The sequence below is a fragment of the Aquarana catesbeiana genome, linkage group LG08, assembly GCF_042186555.1.
Source record: "Aquarana catesbeiana isolate 2022-GZ linkage group LG08, ASM4218655v1, whole genome shotgun sequence".
Classification (NCBI taxonomy): domain Eukaryota; kingdom Metazoa; phylum Chordata; class Amphibia; order Anura; family Ranidae; genus Aquarana; species Aquarana catesbeiana.
In genome coordinates, this window is record NC_133331.1 from 19596620 (window position 1) to 19617597 (window position 20978).

At 45.6% G+C, this 20978-nt stretch overlaps 1 protein-coding gene across 2 annotated transcripts in view; it reads right to left on the reverse strand.

Annotated features, from left to right (window-relative positions):
- Nucleotides 1-20978, reverse strand: part of LOC141105221 (killer cell lectin-like receptor subfamily B member 1B allele B) — a 208721-nt gene that overhangs the window by 74250 nt on the left and 113493 nt on the right. For both annotated transcript variants that reach the window (XM_073595109.1, XM_073595108.1), the window contains exon 7: nucleotides 9829-9980. In XM_073595109.1, coding sequence (XP_073451210.1) covers nucleotides 9829-9980 — 152 coding nt within the window. The remainder of the gene's footprint in view (nucleotides 1-9828; nucleotides 9981-20978) is intronic.

A 20978-nucleotide genomic window follows, 5' to 3' on the forward strand; every position in this document is an offset into this window, starting at 1 on the left:
AATCTGTCTTTCCTTTCTCTTTGCTGCCCCCCCCCCACTCTCACTGGAGGAGTTCTTCCCCTGGTAGCTAGGAGAGTCCCTCAGCTCCAGCCGTGCTGGTCCCTGACTGGTCTCACCAATGTCACTCAATGGAGCGTACTTATTGGGATGCTCCAGTCCTGGATCGGCCTCTCTGGCACTTCCCCCTCTACCCCTCCTGACTGTAACCCATCTACTCTTTGCTAGTGCCTGCACCTCTTTGTCTCCACCCGTCTCTGTGCTGGCCCCTGCCGGCACCTGCCGTGTACGTTCCTGGCTCTCCTTTAGTATAGAGGGACTTTTCAGTGCTGACAGTTGCTTCCCCAGATTCAGAACCTGGGCTTCCAGGGAAACAATGTACTTACATTTTGCACAGCAGTATTCCCCCTCGATCGGATGATCAAGGAACGCATACATGCGGCAAGATGTACAAAAAGTCGCCTCTCCACACCCGCCGGGCATCGTACCTATTAAATTTAGTGAGGATTCGGGGATTTTACCCTGTCCAAATTACCTAACAGCTAGCTTCCTGGCACTAATACTCAAGACAATACACAGGTACACAACAAGACAATACACAGGTACTCACAGACCTACGTGCAATCGCAGAACAGTCGCAGACCTACGTGCACTCGCAATACTCAAGTATACAGTACACAATACACAGGTACTAACGATCCACACACACTACTCAGAAAACACTCAGGTACTCACACTACACAGGTACTATGACCCCTGTTATAACCTCCTATTTTAAACTCTGGTTTTTAACTCACCACTTATACCAGTTCCACTTACACAGAGTTCCACAGCCTCAGACTGAGCACACTCAGACTGAGTTCTACACACAGTTATATAGGCACCTGTGAGCAATTAACCACCCCCCTTAATTGATAGACTGAAGGAACCAGAGAAAAAAAAAAAAAAAAAAGCTATTTAAAAAGTGACAGAAAAGGTGATTGAAAAACTAAAAGGAAAAAGCCCCAAAAATGCTACCCAGCAAACCCAGCAAACAAAAAGCAAGACTTGTTCACTCTCCCTCTGGTTTTTTATCACCACTTATACCAGTTCCACTTACACAGAGTTCCACAGCCTCAGACTGAGCACGCTCAGACTGAGTTCTACACACAGTTATATAGGCACATGTGAGCAATTAACCACCCCCCTTAATTGATAGACTGAAGGAACCAGAGAAAAAAAAAAGCTATTTAAAAAGTGACAGAAAAGGTGATTGAAAAACTAAAAGGAAAAAGCCCCAAAAATGCAACCCAGCAAACCCAGCAAACAAAAAGCAAGACTTGTTCACTCTCCCTCTGGTTTTTTATCACCACTTATACCAGTTCCACTTACACAGAGTTCCACAGCCTCAGACTGAGCACGCTCAGACTGAGTTCTACACACAGTTATATAGGCACCTGTGAGCAATTAATCACCCCCCTTAATTGATAGACTGAAGGAACCAGAGAAAAAAAAAAAAAAAGCTATTTAAAAAGTGACAGAAAAGGTGATCGAAAAACTAAAAGGAAAAAACCCCAAAAATGCAACCCAGCAAACAAAAAGCAAGACTTGTTCTCTGGTTTTTTATCACTACTTATACCAGTTCCACTTACACAGAGTTCCACAGCCTCAGACTGTTTTTCTTTTTTAATAAACCTGCAAAAATGTCAACAATTCTGTGTTTTTCAGTCAATATGGGGTGCTGTGTGTACATTAATGAGGGAAAAAATGAACTTAAATGATTTTAGCAAATGGCTGCAATATTTAAGGGGGTCTGAATACTTTCCGTCCCCACTGTATATATATATATATATATATATATATATATATATATATATATGTATATATATATGGAACCTAATAGATTCACTTAGCGCCCCTAATCACCCATTATCCAAATTGCACAGTGCCTAGTTCAATGTTTTGGGGAGCAGTTTTGGGGAGCAGCTTTAAATATAAGCTATTATTTTTAAAATATTGTTTGGCACAAGGTTTCTCTTTACACTTTTCACATACTACACTCTGCACTCCTCTCCTGTACATACTACCCACCGCCATACACTCCACACTCCTCTCCTGCACATACTACCCACATACATACACTCTGCACTTCTCTCCTGCACATACTACCCACCGTCATACACTCCATATTCCTCTCCTGAACATACTACACACCGCAATACACTCCGCACTCCTCTCCTGCACACAGGGCCGGACTGGCCTACCGGGATACCGGCCACTTTGAGCGGTGGCTGCAGTGCTCCCCCTCCCTCTGTCCTCCATCTCCTCTTCTTGTATGGCACTAGGCTGGGTCTGTGTGTGTAAGGTGGCACTGTAACAAGGTCCTGCCCCCCTAGACCGGCTCGTGTCATAGTCTTCTAGATGGAACACTGATTGAATCAGTGTTCCGCCTATCACATGAGCCGGTCTAGAGGGGCGGGACATTGTTACAGTGCTGCCTTACACACACAGACCCAGCTCCGCGCCATACATCGGCTGCTGTGTGTGATCCAGGAAATGGTGAGGCTGCAATTTGTAGGCACAGAGGCTGCAATGGTGGGCACCCAGAGGCAGAGAAGCCCGGAGTTATGCCCAAAAGTAATAAAACGTAGGGCTTGCATGACTGGGTTAACAGGGGTACAGGGAATAATGTAAGAGGGGATATGATTGGGGAATAGGGAGTAATAGGAGGAGTCGGCAGGAAAGAAAGGAGGTCCCTCCCCAGCGTCAGTGTGAGCGGAGGAGACAGCTTCCCACCCTCCCTTCCTGGAATAGGTTTGGGTTGTATATTTGTAACATGTTTTTTCTTTACAGAGGTCTGTTTATAGGATGTCGTGGCAGTTGGTGGGTGTTGGTCTTTGCAGGTGAAGGAAGAAACCCCCCCCCAAATAAGGTGAATGCGGGACTCATAGGTAGTATGGGCCCGTTAGTGGTATTCCAGCTAATGTTACTTAGCTGGAATTTGGTGAAAGGGTGCACTGCGGTCAGTGGTTTGGTTGTCTCCGAGCTAATATGTCAGCTGGAGGCCTATTTTCAGTTAAAGGTAACGCAATGCATGGTGAGGATCGTTATGTTGATGCTGGGGGGGGGGGGGGATGTCCTGCATAGACCAACGTGACCAGTTGAGGTTTAACAGATGTTGTTTCAAATATGTTAATTTAATTGATTGTGTTAATAAAGGGGCTGCTACGGCCAATAATTACTCCAAAATGGTGTGGTCTCCTTTAATGGGAAAAAAGGGTAAGAGAGATGGAGTTGGGTTGGCTGGGTAAAGCAGTGGGTATGTAACATCTGTTATACTATAGTCATGCAATGGCTGGCACACAGAGACTGCAATGGCTGGCACACAGAGGCTGTAATGGCGGGCACACAGAGGCTGCAATGGCTGGCACACAGAGGCTGCAATGGCTGGCACACAGAGGCTGCAATGGCGGGCACACAGATGCTGCAATGGTGGGCACTCAAAGGCTGCAATGGCTGGCACACACAGGCTGCAATGGCTGGCACACACAGGCTGCAATGGCTGGCACACACAGGCTGCAATGGCTGGCACACACAGGCTGCAATGGTGGGCACACAGAGGCTGCAATGGCTGGCACACAGAAGCTGCATTGTCTGGCTCACAGAGGCTGCAATGGTGGGAACACAGAGGCTGTAATGGTGGGCACACAGAGGCAGCAATGGCTGGCACACAGAGGCAGCAATGGCTGGCACACAGAGGCTGTAATGGTGGGTACACAGAGGCTTCAATTGGGTGGCACAGAGAGGCTACATTGGTGGGATCAAAGAGGCTGCAATTGGTGGGCACACATAGGCTGTAATGGGCATACAGAGGCTGTAATGGGTACACAGAGGCTGCAATGGTGGGAACACAGAGGCTGTAATGGTGGGCACACAGAGGCAGCAATGGCTGGCACACAGAGTCAACAATGGCTGGCACACAGAGGCTGTAATGGTGGGTACACAGAGGCTGCAATTGGGTGGCACAGAGAGGCTACATTGGTGGGATCAAAGAGGCTGCAATTGGTGGGCACACATAGGCTGTAATGGGCATACAGAGGCTGTAATGGGTACACAGAGGCTGCAATGGTGGGAACAAAGAGGCTGCAATGGCTGGCACACAGAAGCTGCATTGGCTGGCTCACAGAGGCTGCAATGGTGGGCACACAGAGGCTGTAATGGTGGGCACACAGAGGCAGCAATGGCTGGCACACAGAGGCAGCAATGGCTGGCACACAGAGGCAGCAATGGCTGGCACACAGAGGCTGTATTGGTGGGCACACAGAGGCTGCAATTGGGTGGCACAGAGAGGCTGCATTGGTGGGATCAAAGAGGCTGCAATTGGTGGGCACACATAGGCTGTAATGGGCACACAGAGTCTGCAATGGCTGGCACACAGAGGCTGCAATGGTGGGCACACAGAGGCTGCAATGGTGGGCACACAGAGGCTGCAATGGTGGGCACACAGAGGCTGCAACGGTGGGCACACAGAGGCTGCAATTGGTGGGCACAGAGAGGCTGCAATTGGTGGGCACAGAGAGGCTGCAATTGGTGGGCACAGAGAGGCTGCAATTGGTGGGCAGAGAGAGGCTGCAATTGGTGGGCACAGAGAGGCTGCAGTGGTGGGCACAGAGAGGCTGCAGTGGTGGGCACAGAGAGGCTGCAATTGGTGGTCACAGTGAGGTGAAAGTGACATGTCCTCAGTCTCTGACCATCTCTTGTATCATGTCCTCAGTCTCTATCCATCTCTTGTATCATGTCCTCAGTCTCTAGCCATCTCTTGTATCATGCCCACAGTCTCTAGCCATCTCTTGTATCCTGTCCTCAGTCTCTAACCATCTCTTGTACCATGTTCGCAACCTCTGACCATCTCTTGTCTTATATAATTTCTGCAGTCTCTGAGGGGGAGTCTGGAGAGGTGTCAAGAGTAGGAGTGCCACCAGGATGGGGGTCATGGGAGAAGTAAAACATGTGTGGACTGTAGAGAGAAGACTATAGGATAAAACCAGAGTCACAAACCTTGAGCCATCTAACTGAGCCCTGCGCAGTGTACCTGCGAGGAGGTCAGCCCTATACACACACACACACACACACACACACACACACATACTGTATTTATTGGCGTATAACACTCACTTTTTTACCATAAAAATCGGGTGCAAATAGTGTGTGCGTGTTATACGCCAATACTTCAATTTTAGCTGCCTCAGAGGGGACAGAGAGGAGGGCGGGATGAGCGCCGTCAGATTACATACAGTGAGAATCTCCTGTTTACTTGGCGGCCTCTGTAATAGGAAGCCCCGTCTCCTGGGCCGCCATTGGACCACTGTTCTGTTCGATCAGGCTGCACTGATGGCAATGGTGAGGCTGCTGCATTGATCACAATGGTGAGGCTGCTGCATTGATGGCAATGGTGAGGCTGCAGTTGGGCATTGATCAGGCTGCATTGATGGCAATGGTCAGGCTGCAGATGGGCACTGACTCTTATTTTGCTTCAAAGTTTCTTATTTAAAATGTAGGTTTTTTTCCTGAAACTTCCCTCTTAAAATGAATGTGCGTGTTATACGCCGATAAATACGGTATATATATATATATATATATATATATATATATACACATACATTATATATATACCGTATTTATCGGCATATAACATGCATTTTTTTCCTCTGAAAATCAGGGGAAAATCATGGGTGCGTGTTATAGGCCGATCCCCGCCGATTTTGTGTCATCGGAGCGATCGTGGCAATTGCCGCGGTCGCCGCCGACATACACAGCCGTGGGTAGATTCAAATATGGCACCGAGACTGCAGGGATTAGTCGGAGCCGAGATACACATACCCGAGTGTTCTCGGCTTTTTTCGGCGCCGCCGTCACACCCAGTCCCGCCCCTTGGACCTGTGTTATGTCCATCATAGGGCGGGACTGGGCGTGACTGTGAGCGGCGCCGAAAAAAGCCGAGAACACTCGGGTATGTGTATCTCGGCTCCGACGAATCCCTGCAGTCTCGGCGCCATATTTGAATCTACCCACGGCTGTGTATGTCGGCGGCGAGTGCACAAAGCTGCACTGACATGGCTGGACTGGGGCAAAGCTGCACTGGGGCAAGGCTGCACTGACAAGGCTGCACTGACAAGGCTGCACTGGGGCAAGGCTGCACTGACACTGAAAAGGCTGCACTGACACTGAAAAGGCTGCAGATGGACAGATAAGGCTGCATTGATGGGCATTTTAATGTAAGTTTTTTTTTTCCTGAAACTTCCCTCCTAAAAGTTTTTTTTCCTTAAAATTCCCTCCTAAACTTGAGGTGCGTGTTATACGCCGATAAATATGGTATATATATAAAATGCACTCTTGTGCTTTAAAATGCATGGTTTTCCCTTTCATGAACAAGGAAATAATGACGTTATGATGTTGGGCTGGTATAATAATGCTATGGGGCTGGTATGACATTTTTTGCAGGGCTGGTTTTCATTCCCAGTCCGGCCCTGCCTGCACATACTACCCACCGTTGTACACTCCATGTTCCTCTCCTGCACATACTACGCACCTTCATACATTCCACACTCCTCTCCTGTACATACTACCCATCGCCATATACTCTGCACTCCTCTCCCAGCACATACTACCAACCTCCATACATAGGGTTGCCACCTCATCCCTTTAAAACTGAACACATATTAATTGACACAGGTTCTGAGTGTAATTAAAGCAAAGTGTTCGGCTTTAAAGCGATAAGGTGGCAACCCTAGCCATACTACCCACCTCCATACACTCCACACTCCTCTCCTGCACATACTACCCACCTCCATACACTCCACACTCCTCTCCTGCACATACTATCCACCTCCATACACTTTGCACTCCTCTCCTGTACATACTACCCACCTCCATACACTCCACACTCCTCTCCTGCACATAATACCCACCTCCATACACTTCACACTCCTCTCCTGCACATACTACCTACCGCCATACGCTCTGCATTGTACATTCCCTATTTAACATCACCACATTCTGCACTACAGTATCTAAGTAATCTCAGACTGTATTTAACCACATCCTCTTTAACCACTTTCTGACCTCACTATAGTCAAATGACGGCTACAGCATGGTCGGCCAGTTCTGGGAGGGCGTCATATGACGTCCTCCCGTTATTGCGCCCACTGCGGCACACGTGTGGCGCTCTTTGTGATTGCTGTGTCCTTAGTAAAGGGCCAATAACAGCAGCCCTTTACCACACGATCAGCTGTGTCCAATCACAGCTGATGACGATGTAAACACAAGCCGGTTATTGTCAGAGGAGAGGAGAGCTGATAACCGACTTGTGTAAAAGGGACATGTACACTGATAATCAGGGTACTGATTATCAGTGCAGCCCCAACAGTGCGCATCAGTGCCACCTATCAGTGTCCATCAGTGCAGCCTCATCAGCGTACATCAGTAAAGGAGAAAAATTAACTGTTTGCAAAATTTTATAACAAACTCTGAAAAACTTTTTTCCCAAAATGTTTGGTCTTTTTTCGCTTATTTAGCAAAATATAAAAACCACAGTAGTGATTAACCACTTACCGACCGGCTCCTGTACATATACGTCGGCACTTTAAAGATGGATATCTCGGTAACGGCAGCAGCTGCTGCCACAACCGAGGTATCCATCTTTTCAGGAGCCGGTCGTGTTTACGATAATGGTGGTCTCTGCGGCGGATTGACCGTGAGACTGCCACCCCCCTCCCGCTGCGATTCGGTGCCCTCCACCGCTTACCGGAGCCGTCGGCAGCGACGGAGGTTATCGCGTTTGTCCCCTGGGCTTACATGTAGACCAGTGAGATGTAGATGGCCCCCACCTATCTCCATGACACTGCAGGGCGGAAGCGACGTTAAAACGTCACTTCTGCCAATAGCTCTTAAAGGGTCAATTTATTTTTTTAATTTTTTTAAATTATATATATTTTTTTTTTTATTGCATTAAGTCTAAATATGAGATCTGAGGAATTTTTGACCCCAGATCCTATATTTAAGAGGTCCTGTCATGCTTTTTTCTATTACAAGGGATGTTTACATTCCTTGTAATAGGAATAAACGTGACCCAAATTAAAAAAAAAAAAAAAAACAGTGAAAAAATAAATAAAATCAAGTAAAATAAATAAAAATGACAAGCTCGCGCACAGAAGCGAATGCATACATGAGTAGCGCCCGCATATGAAAAACTGTGGTCAAACCACACATGTGAGGTATCGCAGCGATCGGTAGAGCGAGAGCAATAATTCTAGCCCTAGATCTCCTCTGTAACTCAAAACATGCAACCTGTAGAATTTTTTAAACGTCGCCTATGGAGATTTTTAAGGGTAAAAGTTTGATGCCATTCCACGAGCGGGTGCAATTTTGAAGCGTGACATGCTGGGTATCAATTTACTTGGCGTAACATTATATTTCACAATATAAAAATAAAATTGGGCTAACTTTACTGCTGTCTTATTTTTGAATTAAAAAAAGTGAATTGTTGTAAAAAAAAAGTGTGCTTATAAGACCGCTGCGCAAATACGGTGTGAAAAAAAAGTATTGCAATGACCACCATTTTATTCTCTAGGGTGTTAGAAAAAAAACAATATATAATGTTTGGGGGTTCTAAGTAATTTTCTAGCAAAAAAAATGGTTTTAAACATGTAAACATCAACATCTCAAAACGAGGCTAGTCCTTAAGTGGTATACCCAGGGCTTTTTTTCTCAGAGAATAGGTGCAGGAACTCAACCATGCCCGCCACACTCACATACCTGCCAAATGGCATCAAATAGTAGCTCTTCCCTCTGCATACAAACCCCTTCCCTCCACTCATCTTCTCCCCCCCCTTAAAAGCTCCACCATCTGTCATATATCTTACCTTTGTTGCAATATTAAGCTGAAACACCTATCCGGCTGTAGTACCTCCCAGCATACTATACTATACTGCAGTCACTTGCAAGGGAGATTATGCAGTAGGAGCATCAACAACTGGTCACCAGGGAAAAAATGGAGACCGCAGAGGGTGCAGCCTACCACGTACCCTCTCCTGCCTATGAACCCTGGGCACCTGTTCTGTATCTCCCTTGTCCCTGTCCGGCACTCAGTGGGATCTGTGCAGGAGATCTGACCTGTGGGAGCTACTGGGAGATAAGCTGTCACTTGTAAATGCAAAAGCTGGACTTCAGTGTTACCAAGTGATAGTGGTGAGCAGGGAGCAGAAGACCTGAGACAGAGGTGGTGGAACTGAGTTCCCCCTAGTTCCTGCTGAAAAAAAGCCCTGGGTATACCATCAAAAGAAAGCCCTATTTGTGTGAAAAAATTATAACAATTTTATTTGGGTACAGTGTTGCATGATGCGCAATTGTCATTCACAGTGTGACAGCGCTGAAAGCTGAAAATTGGCCTGGGCAGAAAGGGGGTAAAAGTGCCCGGTAGGCAAGTGGTTAAGCCACGCCCAATATTTAGAGCAATTTAAACCATGCCCATTCTTTGTTTTCATCAATGCCTAGGGCCCACTTTGGATCTTGCACATGGGCCCACTGATTTCATGATACACCCTGCCTGTACTTTTTCCATAAATGCACTGCAGCTCTGCTGCATTGATGTGAAGGCTCACTATTGAAAATAATGTGATTTCCATTGTCATGCGATACTGTTCAACAGTAGTCACATCTGAAATCATACTAGTGTGAACAGGGGCTTAGACATAAGAGATTTTAGTAGTGTGACTAAATATCACCTGAGTGTTCTTGCACTAAACCCCCTACATCTGTTGTATCTATACTATGTATTTCCATGTTATATCATACCTGCTGTTCCTGGTCCTCTATGACCAGTAGATCGGCTCCCATCTCTTCACACACTTCCCGGCTCTCATTCCATGTTCTGACATCTCCTCCAGATGAAAAGTAATAACAGTTCTCTCTGTGCCCCAACCAGCCATTGGGACAAAGTGTGCATCCTAGAAGAAAATATTTTTAATACATTTTTTGTAAAATCTTTATAAAATTAACACTGAAAACGTATAAATAACCTCATCATTCCAAAGTTCAATCCGAATTGTAATCACAGAAGGAAAATAAAAACATACAGTATATGTCAAACTGTCATTATATTTTCAGTGTTGGGGTCATAAGTTAATATTAAAGTGGTAGTACAGGCTAATGGCAAGTATTCTTAACCGATTCCCATCCTTAGAATGTACCCATACATCCTTGGATGGGAAGGGTGATATCTCAGGCATGGCTGCAGCAATGGTTGCGGTATAATTTTTTTCTGTCAGTGGTTCCCTACATGGCAAAAGTGATCAGAGTGGCTATACTGCCGCCTGGACCACTTTTACAGCAGGCAGAAGGGGGTCCCCCTCCTCCAGCGGTCGCCTTTACCGAGCTGTTCTGTCCCACTGGGGAGCCTGGTAAGGATGCGTCCGGTGGCATTGTCTTCCCCGGACACAGTGAGAGGACTTGATGTTGCTGCTCCCACTGTGTGATGCCAGAAACCGGAATCCATGAGGATTTAATCACTTTCGATTTTGGTCTGATGTAAACAAGTCATTACCAGCTTGTGAAAGCATCTGATCAAAGTGATCTCAATTTGAGCAGATTCTTTGAAGGCCAGAGGAGAGATTTGGGGTTTTATAGACCCCAGATCTCTCCATAAAGGGGACCTGTCATGGCCTTTGCTATCACAAGGGATGTTGTTTATCCTTCATGATAGCAGTAAGTTGATCCAAAAAATAAAATAAAGGTACAGTGTAAAAGAATTTAATAAAACAAATAATTATAAAAAAATACAAATCTAAAGTGCCCCCCCCTGCATACACACAAATGTAGGTACCGCACACTTACGTTGACAGTGATTGCATGTGAGGTGTTGTCACAAACATCAAAACAAGGACAATAATTCTAGCACCAGACCTCCTGTTTAACTCTAAACTGGTAACCTGTAAAGGCTTTTAAATTCACACTTACAGTATGGAGATTTTTAGGTAGAGTAGTTTGGCGCTGTTCCATGGGCGTACACAATTTTAAACCATGACATGTTAGCTAGCTATTTACTCAGCCTGACATCATCTTTTATGTTTTACCAAAAATTGGGTATTATATTGTATTTGTGTGCACTGAAATTCATTAATGTGTATTTTTTCCTGAAAATTTGCGGTTGGTAAACCGCTGCGCTAATATCGCGTGACATAAAAAAAATTGCAACAACAACCATTTTATTCTCCAGGAGCCTCTGCTTAAATATATTATATATATATATATATATACAGTGACGGAACTACCACCATAGCCACCCACGTGGGCGCTATGAGGCCCACAGCCGATGAGTCGGCGTGCAAGTGAGCGGGTGGCAGGTGAGCTGCCCATCCACTTGGTGCTCATACAGTCACACTGACTGTGCGAGCGGACCCAGCTGGGTGGCTCAGCGGATGGGTGAGAGAACGGATGGGAAGCTGCCAGCTGGGAGGCTCAGTGGGTGGACTGGCCAATCAGCGGGTGGCAGAGCAGAGAGATGACATCATCTCTCATCGCTTGGCGTACGCCCTGCATCCCGGCAGTTCCGCCCTCACTCACTGTGCAGGCAGCAGAGAGATTACATCATCTCTCTGCTGTCTGACTCAGACTGGGACACAGGAAGTGACAATCCCCATTCCCCACCTTAGCAGGAAAGTGACAATCTGCAACTTGTGGCATATGATGTGGCAAGTGGACTATCCGCAATGTGTGGCAGATGACTTGGCAAGTGACAATCTGCAACTTGTGGCAAGTTGACAATCCGCAACTTGTGGCAAGTGACAATGCGCAACTTGTGGCAGGTGACGTGGCAAGTGGACAATCCGCAATGTGTGGCAGGTGACATGGCAAGTGGACAATCCGCAATGTATGGCAGGTGACGTGGCAAGTGGACAATCCGCAATGTGTGGCAGGTGACATGGCAAGTGGACAATCCGCAATGTATGGCAGGTGACGTGGCAAGTGGACAATCCGCAATGTGTGGCAGGTGACATGGCAAGTGGACAATCCGCAATGTGTGGCAAGTGACGTGGCAAGTGGACAATCTGCAACGTGTGACAGGTGACACGCCAAGTGACGTGGCAAGTGGACAATCCACAATGGGCGTCAGGTGACGTGGCAAATGACAATCTGCAACTTGTGGCAGGTGATGTGGCAAGTGACAATCCACAGCTTGTGGCAGGTGACGTGGCAAGTGGACAATCCGCAATGTGTGGCAGGTGACATGGCAAGTGGACAATCCACAACTTGTGGCTAGTGGACAATGCGCAACTTGTGGCAGGTGACGTGGCAAGTGGACAATCCACAATGTGTGGCAGGTGACGTGGCAAGTGGACAATCCGCAATGTGTGGCAAGTGACGTGGCAAGTGGACAATCTGCAATGTGTGGCAGGTGACATGGCAAGTGACGTGGCAAGTGGACACTCCACAATGGGTGGCAGGTGACGTGGCAAGTGACAATCTGCAACTTGTGGCAGGTGACGTGGCAAGTGACAATCCGCAGCTTGTGGCAGGTGACGTGGCAAGTGGACAATCCGCAATGTGTGGCAGGTGATGTGGCAAGTGGACAATCCCCAATGTGTGGCAAGTGATGTGGCAAGTGGACAATCTGCAACGTGTGGCAGGTGACATGGCAAGTGATGTGGCAAGTGGACAATCCACAATGGGTGGCAGTTGACGTGGCAAGTGACAATCCGAAGCTTGTGGCAAGTGGACAATCCGCAATGTGTGGCAGGTGACGTGGAAAGTGGACAATCCGCAATGTGTGGCAGGTGACATGGCAAATGGACAATGCGCAACTTGTGGCAGGTGACGTGGCAAGTTACAATCTGCATCTGGTGGCAGGCGACGGTGGCAAGTGACACACTCGGGGCTCCCACTGATTCTGCATTATGGTGAGTTGAACTATTTCATTTTATATAACAATGTAGTAATATAAATAATGTGTTTCAATCATCCTGCCACCATAACAACCAGGGTGCCGTGATGATTGAAGCGCCAACATCAGCCATTGCCCTGATAAATTGCCCCCCAAAAAACTTATTTTCTGGCAGCGCCCCTCCGGAGACAAGGCTCTGGATCCGCCCCTGGGTGAGGATGAGGAATGTAAGTTTACTGTTAACCCTCCCGGGCCCCGCAAGTCCGGCCACGTACCGACACACTCAGCTGCATACAGCAGGAGGCAGGAGCAGAGAGCAGAGTGGGCGGGAGAAGAGTGGGCGGGAGCAGGGTGGGCGGGGCAGAACGCCCAAGCGCGCCTGTGAAGGGACATCGTTTTCGGCACATGAGGAGGCTCTGGAGTCTGGACAGGAGGTAGGAAGGGAGGGGGAGACTGTCATCTGTTATGCACTGTTTTGCTATTTTTGTGAAGAAAATGTTTTGCTATATTTTTTCATTAGGATCATTTTGGCACAAAGAGAGAGGGAGCAATGCCAGGTTCAAGGGTGCAGATGTTCCTAAGACCTTCAGAATAAACTTGATCAAACTACCATTAGGGCCACTGTTCATCATTGCTGTCTTATTTCTCCCCTATTTGTCTTGTATTTACACAGAAGTTTAATCAGAACAGAAATTGGTTGAAGGCTGGAGGTCAGCAATGTGTGTCCTTCAGGGGCTGCATACAGTATACTGCATACTTTGTTGTTTGAAATTATAAGGTGTTACCTGGGTACTGTGCCACATGGGTGTTGTAATCTGTTGTTCAATGGCATTAGTTCTTTTTTTTTGTGGGGGGGGGGGCTGTTTGCAGGGGGGGGGGGGGGCATACAACATTTTGCTATGGGACCCTGTGATTTCTAGTTATGCCCCTGTATATATATATATATATATATATATATATATATATATATAAATATAAAATGTTTGGAGGTTCTAAGTAATTTTCTGTCAAAAATTATGATTTTTACACGTATGAGAGAAATGCCAGAATTGGCCCAGACTGGAAGCAATTAAAAATACCCCCTCCCCCCCTCCTACCTATGTTGTATAGCCTGTATAAAAAAAAGTGTAGAAATACCTTTTTTAATCTGTTCCAGTCATGTGATCTCGTAGCTGTGGCTCCCCTATGTAAGAGAGCGCTCAACACTGCCTCTGAATTCCCAGAGCTGTGACATCACCTGCTGGTTGCTATTGCCCCCCAGTTCTTGTCATCCCTCTTTTCCCCTGCAGCCACCACTCTTTAGAACACTGGAGACAGAGCTGCTGGAACACATAACCATAGCAGATTAGAAAAAGGTATTTCCACTATCTTTTTTACACAGGCTATGTAGGATAGGAGGGGTGAGGCAGTCTGTTTACTGTTCTAAATTATACATGAACCTCTCAGGTGGGAACAAAACTGCATACAGTTTGTTATGATATCATTAATAACCAGTTCCCAACCAGCCGATGGCAAAATGATGGCCGGGCCGCATTAGTTGATCTGGGTGCATGTCATATGACATCTTCCCGGCGGCACGTTCTGTCACCGGCTGTGTCCAACGCACACGGCGGATGACTGATCAGTGTACCAGCCCGCTGCCAGTAACATGTCAGTGCTGTAACCAATCACAGCAGATGACATGAGAGTTGTAAACAATGGACGGCTTTCTTTCATGCCATCCATTTTGTACAATTGTGTTGCTAGCTGTGATTGGTCACAGTGATCAGATGGTACAGACAGGGCCAATCACAGCCCATCTGTAACATGTGACTAGATGTGACCAATCACAGATAATCACAACAAAACACACTGAATGAATCAGTTTCATTCAGTAAATATGGTTGCTTATAACAGTGAAACTCACTGGTATAAACAATCATAATTTGTAACAAAAAAAAAATCCTGATCACTTCCCCAGAGTAGTACAGTGTTAGATTCTGGGACTAGTCAGTGTCCCTGATCACCGCTACACCCAATATATGATGTACTGCACTGGTGAAAGTGTGAAAAAAAAAAGTATTTTTTCGTTTCTTAATTTTCAAAAAAATTGTGACAAAAAATTACAACTTCAACTCGCTATGTCTCTTACTAAATATCAAAAAAGGGGTCATTTGGGGATATTTGTACTGTCCTGGTGTCTTCAGGCCTCAAGAAATGAGATTGGCCATCAGTACATCAGTATTGGTCAATTTTCAGATATATCCCAAAGTTTGTGGACTCTATAACTTTCCTACAGACTAAATATTATACACTGATTTGGGTTATTTTCACCAAAGAAATGTAACAGAATATATTTTGGCCTAAATTTATGAAGAAAGATTATTTATTTGCGGAATCTTATAATAGAAACAAAGAGAAAATTTTCTTCTAAATTTTCAGGTTTTTTTTTTTTTTGTTTAGCAAAAACATTAAAGCAGTAAAGATATTGAACTCCCTTCCACAGTTAGCAGCATCAGCTGAGAGTGTAGAGAATTTAAAAAAAAACTGCTAGATGCATTTCTATGCTTTATTACATGCTACTATGTAACTGTAAAGCATTTCCTTGTCATTTTCCCAACAAAATGTTTATGTAATTTGTGCACCCCCAAGTACTCACTGAAAAATATAATCAGCAAAGTCTGCTGATGAAAATGATATCACATTATGTAACGTTTTGCTTTTGGTGTCACATTGCGACACATCCAGTAGAAGAAAAAAAAAATCGATTCATGTAAATTGTTTCTGCAACATTATGATAAGATTAAATCAGGTTGACAAGTGCACAAATTAATATGGTGACGACTTTTTCCTAAGTTTTCGATTGCTAAAATTTCAAATGACATTGCCCTCACTTATGTGAGAAGTTAAAGTAAAACTATAGGCAATTTTTTTTTTTTTTCATTTTAGTTTCATAAGTCTTTTATGGAATGTCACAGCGTACAATGTTACTTTTACATGGTAAGCAGTAAATAAATATGCCGGCAATCCGCTGTAGGTTTATTACAACCAAGGAGGTTAACAAATGTCATACAAATACAAAATGAGAACATTAAAAGTAGAACAATTAAAGCAGGTGCCAGTGATGGCAACAAGTATATTCCAGATCTCTCAATTGCAGAAGTTACCGGTGTCCAATTGTGAGATGGAAGCCATCAATCTGATAAGAGTGGCGGTGGTCATATAAACTGCCGAATCTGGCCCAACTAAGTCAAGCAGTTACAGTTTAAACATTCTCCCTTGCTGCCTCAGCGCTGTCGGTCTGTTGTATGTTAAACAGGCATTAAAGCTGCAGGAGTGTTGTATGCTGTGTGGGTCGCCCACCCACATCCTGCCAACCGATTACGTCATCGGTTGCTAAGGGCATGTCAGGTGCTAGCACAGCTTACTGGGATCATTACACACAGGTGCTTTCTGGGAACTGGAGGGTGACACTCCTTTGCCTAGGTGTCTAAACTGTGTGTCTGTGTAAGGAGGCCATGCACTGTGACAGGAAGAAGGCTGGTCAGAGGGCTGCATACAAGCTCTTGTGAGCTCTTTGGAGGGCATGGGTAGTAGAGCACAATTGCTTTTCGACTGGTACAGTTTTTTGCTTAGCACCTTGTGTTTTTTCTTGGAGATCTTGAAGTGATAATGCTCCTCTGTTACACATTTGTAAAACCTTTTGCTTGGCCTTGAATTGTGTATGTGTTTATCTCTCTCTCTCTCTCTCTCTCTCTCTCTCTCTCTCTCTCTCTCTCTCTCTCTCTCTCTCTCTCTCTCTATATATATATATACACAGTATATATACAGTATCTCACAAAAGTGAGTACACCCCTCACATTTTTGTAAATATTTTATTCTATCTTTTCATGTGACAACACTGAAGAAATGACACTTGTCTACAATGTAAAGTAGTGAGTGTACAGCTTGTATAACAGTGTAAATTTGCTGTCCCCTCAAAATATCTCAACACACAGCCATTAATGTCTAAACCACAACAAAAGTGAGTACACCCCTAAGTGAAAATGTCCAAATTGGGCCCAATTAGCCATTTTCTCTCCCCGGTGTCATGTGACTCATTAGTGTTACAAAACAAATGTTTGAGAGCAGGTCTTAAATTTTCCGACAACAAAACTTTCCAATCGTGTGTACACAATTCCGACGCACAAAAGTCCACACATGCTCGGAATCAAGCAGAAGAGCCGCACTGGCTATTGAACTTCATTTTTTCTCGGCTCGTCGTACGTGTTGTACGTCACCGCGTTCTTGACGTTCGAAATTTCCGACAACATTTGTGTGACTGTGTGTATGCAAGACAAGTTTGAGCCAACATCCTTCGGAAGAAAATCCACGGTTTTGTTGTCGGAAAATCCTATTGTGTGTACAGGGCATAAGAGTCTTTTAAAAATATCCATACTCCCCGCAGCCGCCACCAATTATGAGAGAGAGTTCCACATTCTTTTTGCCCTAACAGTGAAGAACCCCTATGCAGTTTAAGGTTAAACCGCTTCTCCTCCAGTCTCATTGTGTGCCCCCCGTGTCCTTTTACAATCCCTATGACGGAATTGTTTATTTCCTATGCTAGGATCCCCATTGAGATATTTGTAGATTGCTTTTATGTCCCCTCTTAACCGCTTAACAACCGGCCCATAGCCAAATGACGGCTACAGGGCGGTTGTTTAACTCTGGGAGGACGTCCAGGGACGTCCTCCCAGAATTCTGCTCTCGCGCGCCCCCTAGGGCGCGCACTCGAGAGCATCCGTGACCGCCGGGTCCAGAGGACCCGGCGCATCACAGATCCCGGTAAATGGCCGCTGATCGCGGCCGTTTACCATGTGATCGCTCCGTCAAATGACGGAGCGATCACATGTAAACAAACCGGCGTCATCTGATGACGCCGGTTCCTCTCCTCCCCTCTGTGTACCGATCGGTACGCTGTGAGCGGAGAGGGAGATGGATGGATGGCTGCAGCGTTGTGGGCTGCATGTGTAGTGCCCACAGCGCTGCACAGAGACATCCAGCCATCCATCCATCCATGCTCAGCCATCCCCACTACTATGCATGCCCTGCAATGCCCTCTGCAATGCCCCACAGTACTCTGGTATGCCCCACAATACCCCTGCAATACTCTGCCATACCCTGCAATACCCCTGCAATACTCTGCCATACCCTGCAATACCCCTGCAATACTCTGCCATACCCTGCAATACTCTGCCATACCCTGCAATACTCTGCCATACCCTGCAATACCCCGCCATACCCTGCAATACCCCGCCATACTCCGCAATACCCCGCCATACTCCGCAATACTCTGCCATACTCCGCAATACTCTGTCATACCCTGGAATACCCCGCAATACTCTGCCATACCCTGCAATACTCTGCCATACCCTGCAATACCCCGCCATACTCCGCAATACCCCGCCATACTCCGCAATACTCTGCCATACTCCGCAATACTCTGTCATACCCTGCAATACCCCTGCAATACTCTGCCATACCCTGCAATACTCTGCCATACCCTGCAATACCCCGCCATACTCCGCAATACCCCGCCATACTCCGCAATACTCTGTCATACCCTGGAATACCCCGCAATACTCTGCCATACCCTGGAATACCCCGCAATACTCTGCCATACCCTGGAATACCCTGCAATACTCTGCCATACCCCGCAATACCCCACAATATCCCGCAATACTCTGCCATACCCCGCGATACCCAGCCATACTCAGTGATACCCAGCCATACTCTGCAATACTCAGTGATACCCAGCCATACTCTGCAATACTCAGTGATACCCAGCCATACTCTGCAATACTCAGTGATACCCAGCCATACTCTGCAATACTCAGTGATACCCAGCCATACTCTGCCATACCCAGCCATGCTCTGCAATACTCTGCCATACCCAGCCATGCTCTGCAATACCCCGCAAAAATCTGCAATACTCTGCCATAACCTGCAATACTCTGCAATACCCCGCAATACCCAGCCATACTCTGCAATACTCGGTGATACCCAGTCATACTCTGCCATACCAAGTCATACTCGGCGATACCCAGTCATACTCGGCGATACACTGCAATACCCAGCCATGCTCAGCCATACTCGGCCATGCTCAGCCATACCCGGCTATGCTCAGCCATGCTCAGCCATACTCTGCCATACCCAGTCATACTCGGCGATACTCTGCAATACCCAGCCATGCTCAGCCATACTCGGCCATGCTCAGCCATACTCGGCCATGCTCAGCCATACTCGGCCATGCTCAGCCATACCCAGCCATGCTCAGCCATACCCAGCCATGCTCAGCCATACCCAGCCATGCTCAGCCATACTCTGCCTCTGTATGTGGCCAGGCTGTGGAAGTCTCACACATGTGGTATCGCCGTACTCAGGAGGAGTAGGAGAATCTATTTTGGGGTGTCATTTTTGATATGTACATGCTATGTGTTATAAATATTGTATAAATGGACAACTTTGTGTTAAAAAAAAAAAAGCGTTTTAACCACTTCTGGCCTTCCGTCATACGACGTCCTTGACTTTGTGTGGGGATATCTGAATGATGGGTGCAGCTACAGGCATCATTCAGATATCATCTTTTTCAGCCGGCGATTCCCTACACCATAAGAACGATCATAGTGGCTGTTACACTGCTTGATCGTTCTTATGGGAGGCGAGAGGGGACGTCCCCCCCTCCCGCCGCCCTCCGGTGCTTCTACCGACTCACCACTACGATCGATGCCAGGATCTTTTTTTTTTTTTTTTTAATTTCAGGCACAGCCTAGAGGTGAGATTTGGGGTCTTATTGACCCCATATCTCACTGTAAAGAGGACCTGTCATGCCATATTCCTATTACAAGGGATGTTTACATTCCTTGTAATAGGAATAAAAGTGATCAAAAAAATTTTTTTTGGGAAAAAAGTGTCAAACTAAAATAAATAAAGTAAAATGAACAATAAAAAAAAAAAAAAAAAATTTTTAAAGCGCCCCTGTCCGTGTGCTTGCATGCAGAAGCAAACGCATACGTAAGTCCCGCCCACATATGAAAACGGTGTTCAAACCACACATGTGAGGTATCGCTGCGATCGGTAGAGTGAGAGCAATAATTTTGGCCCTAGACCTCCTCTGTAACTCAAAATTTGTAACCAGTAAAAAATTTTAAAGCGTCGCCTATGGGGATGTTTAAGTGGCGAAGTTTGGCGTCATTCCACAAGCGTGTGCAATTTTGAAAGGTGACATGTTAGGTATCTATTTACTCGGCGTAACTTCATCTTTCATATTATGCAAAAACATTGGGCTAACCTTACTGTTTTGTTTTTTAAAGCAAAAAAACTTTTTTTTTTTCCAAAAAAAACGCGTTCGAAAAATTGCTGCGCAAATATCGTGCGAGATAAAAAGTTGCAATGACCGCTATTGTATTCTCTAGGGTCTTTGCTAAAAAAACATATATATTGTTTTGGGGTTCTATGTAATTTTCTATCAAATAAATGATGATTTTTACATGTAGGAGAGAAATGTCAGAATTGGCATGGGTGCTCCAGAATGCCTGAAGGTGCTCCCTGCATGTTGGGCCTCTGTATGTGGCCACGCTGTGTAAAAGTCTCACACATGTGGTATCGCCATACTCAGGAGTAATAGCAGAATGTGTTTTGGGGTGTAATTTGTGGTATGCATATGCTGTGTGTGAGAAATAACCTGCTAATATGACAATTTTGTGAAAAAAAAAAAAAAGAAAAAAAAAAACTTGATTTTGCAAAGAATTGTGGGAAAAAATGACAACTTCAAAAAACTCACCATGCATCTTTCTAAATACCTTGGAATGTCTTCTTTCCAAAAAGGGGTAATTTGGGGGGTATTTGTACTTTTCTGGCATGTTAGGGTCTCAAGAAATGAGATAGGCCGTCAGTACTTCAGGTGTGATCAATTTTCAGATATTGGCACCATAGCTTGTGGACGCTATAACTTTCACAAAGACCAAATAATATACACTAATTTGGGTTATTTTTATCAAAGATATGTAGCGGTATAAATTTTGGCCAAAATATATGAAGAAAAATT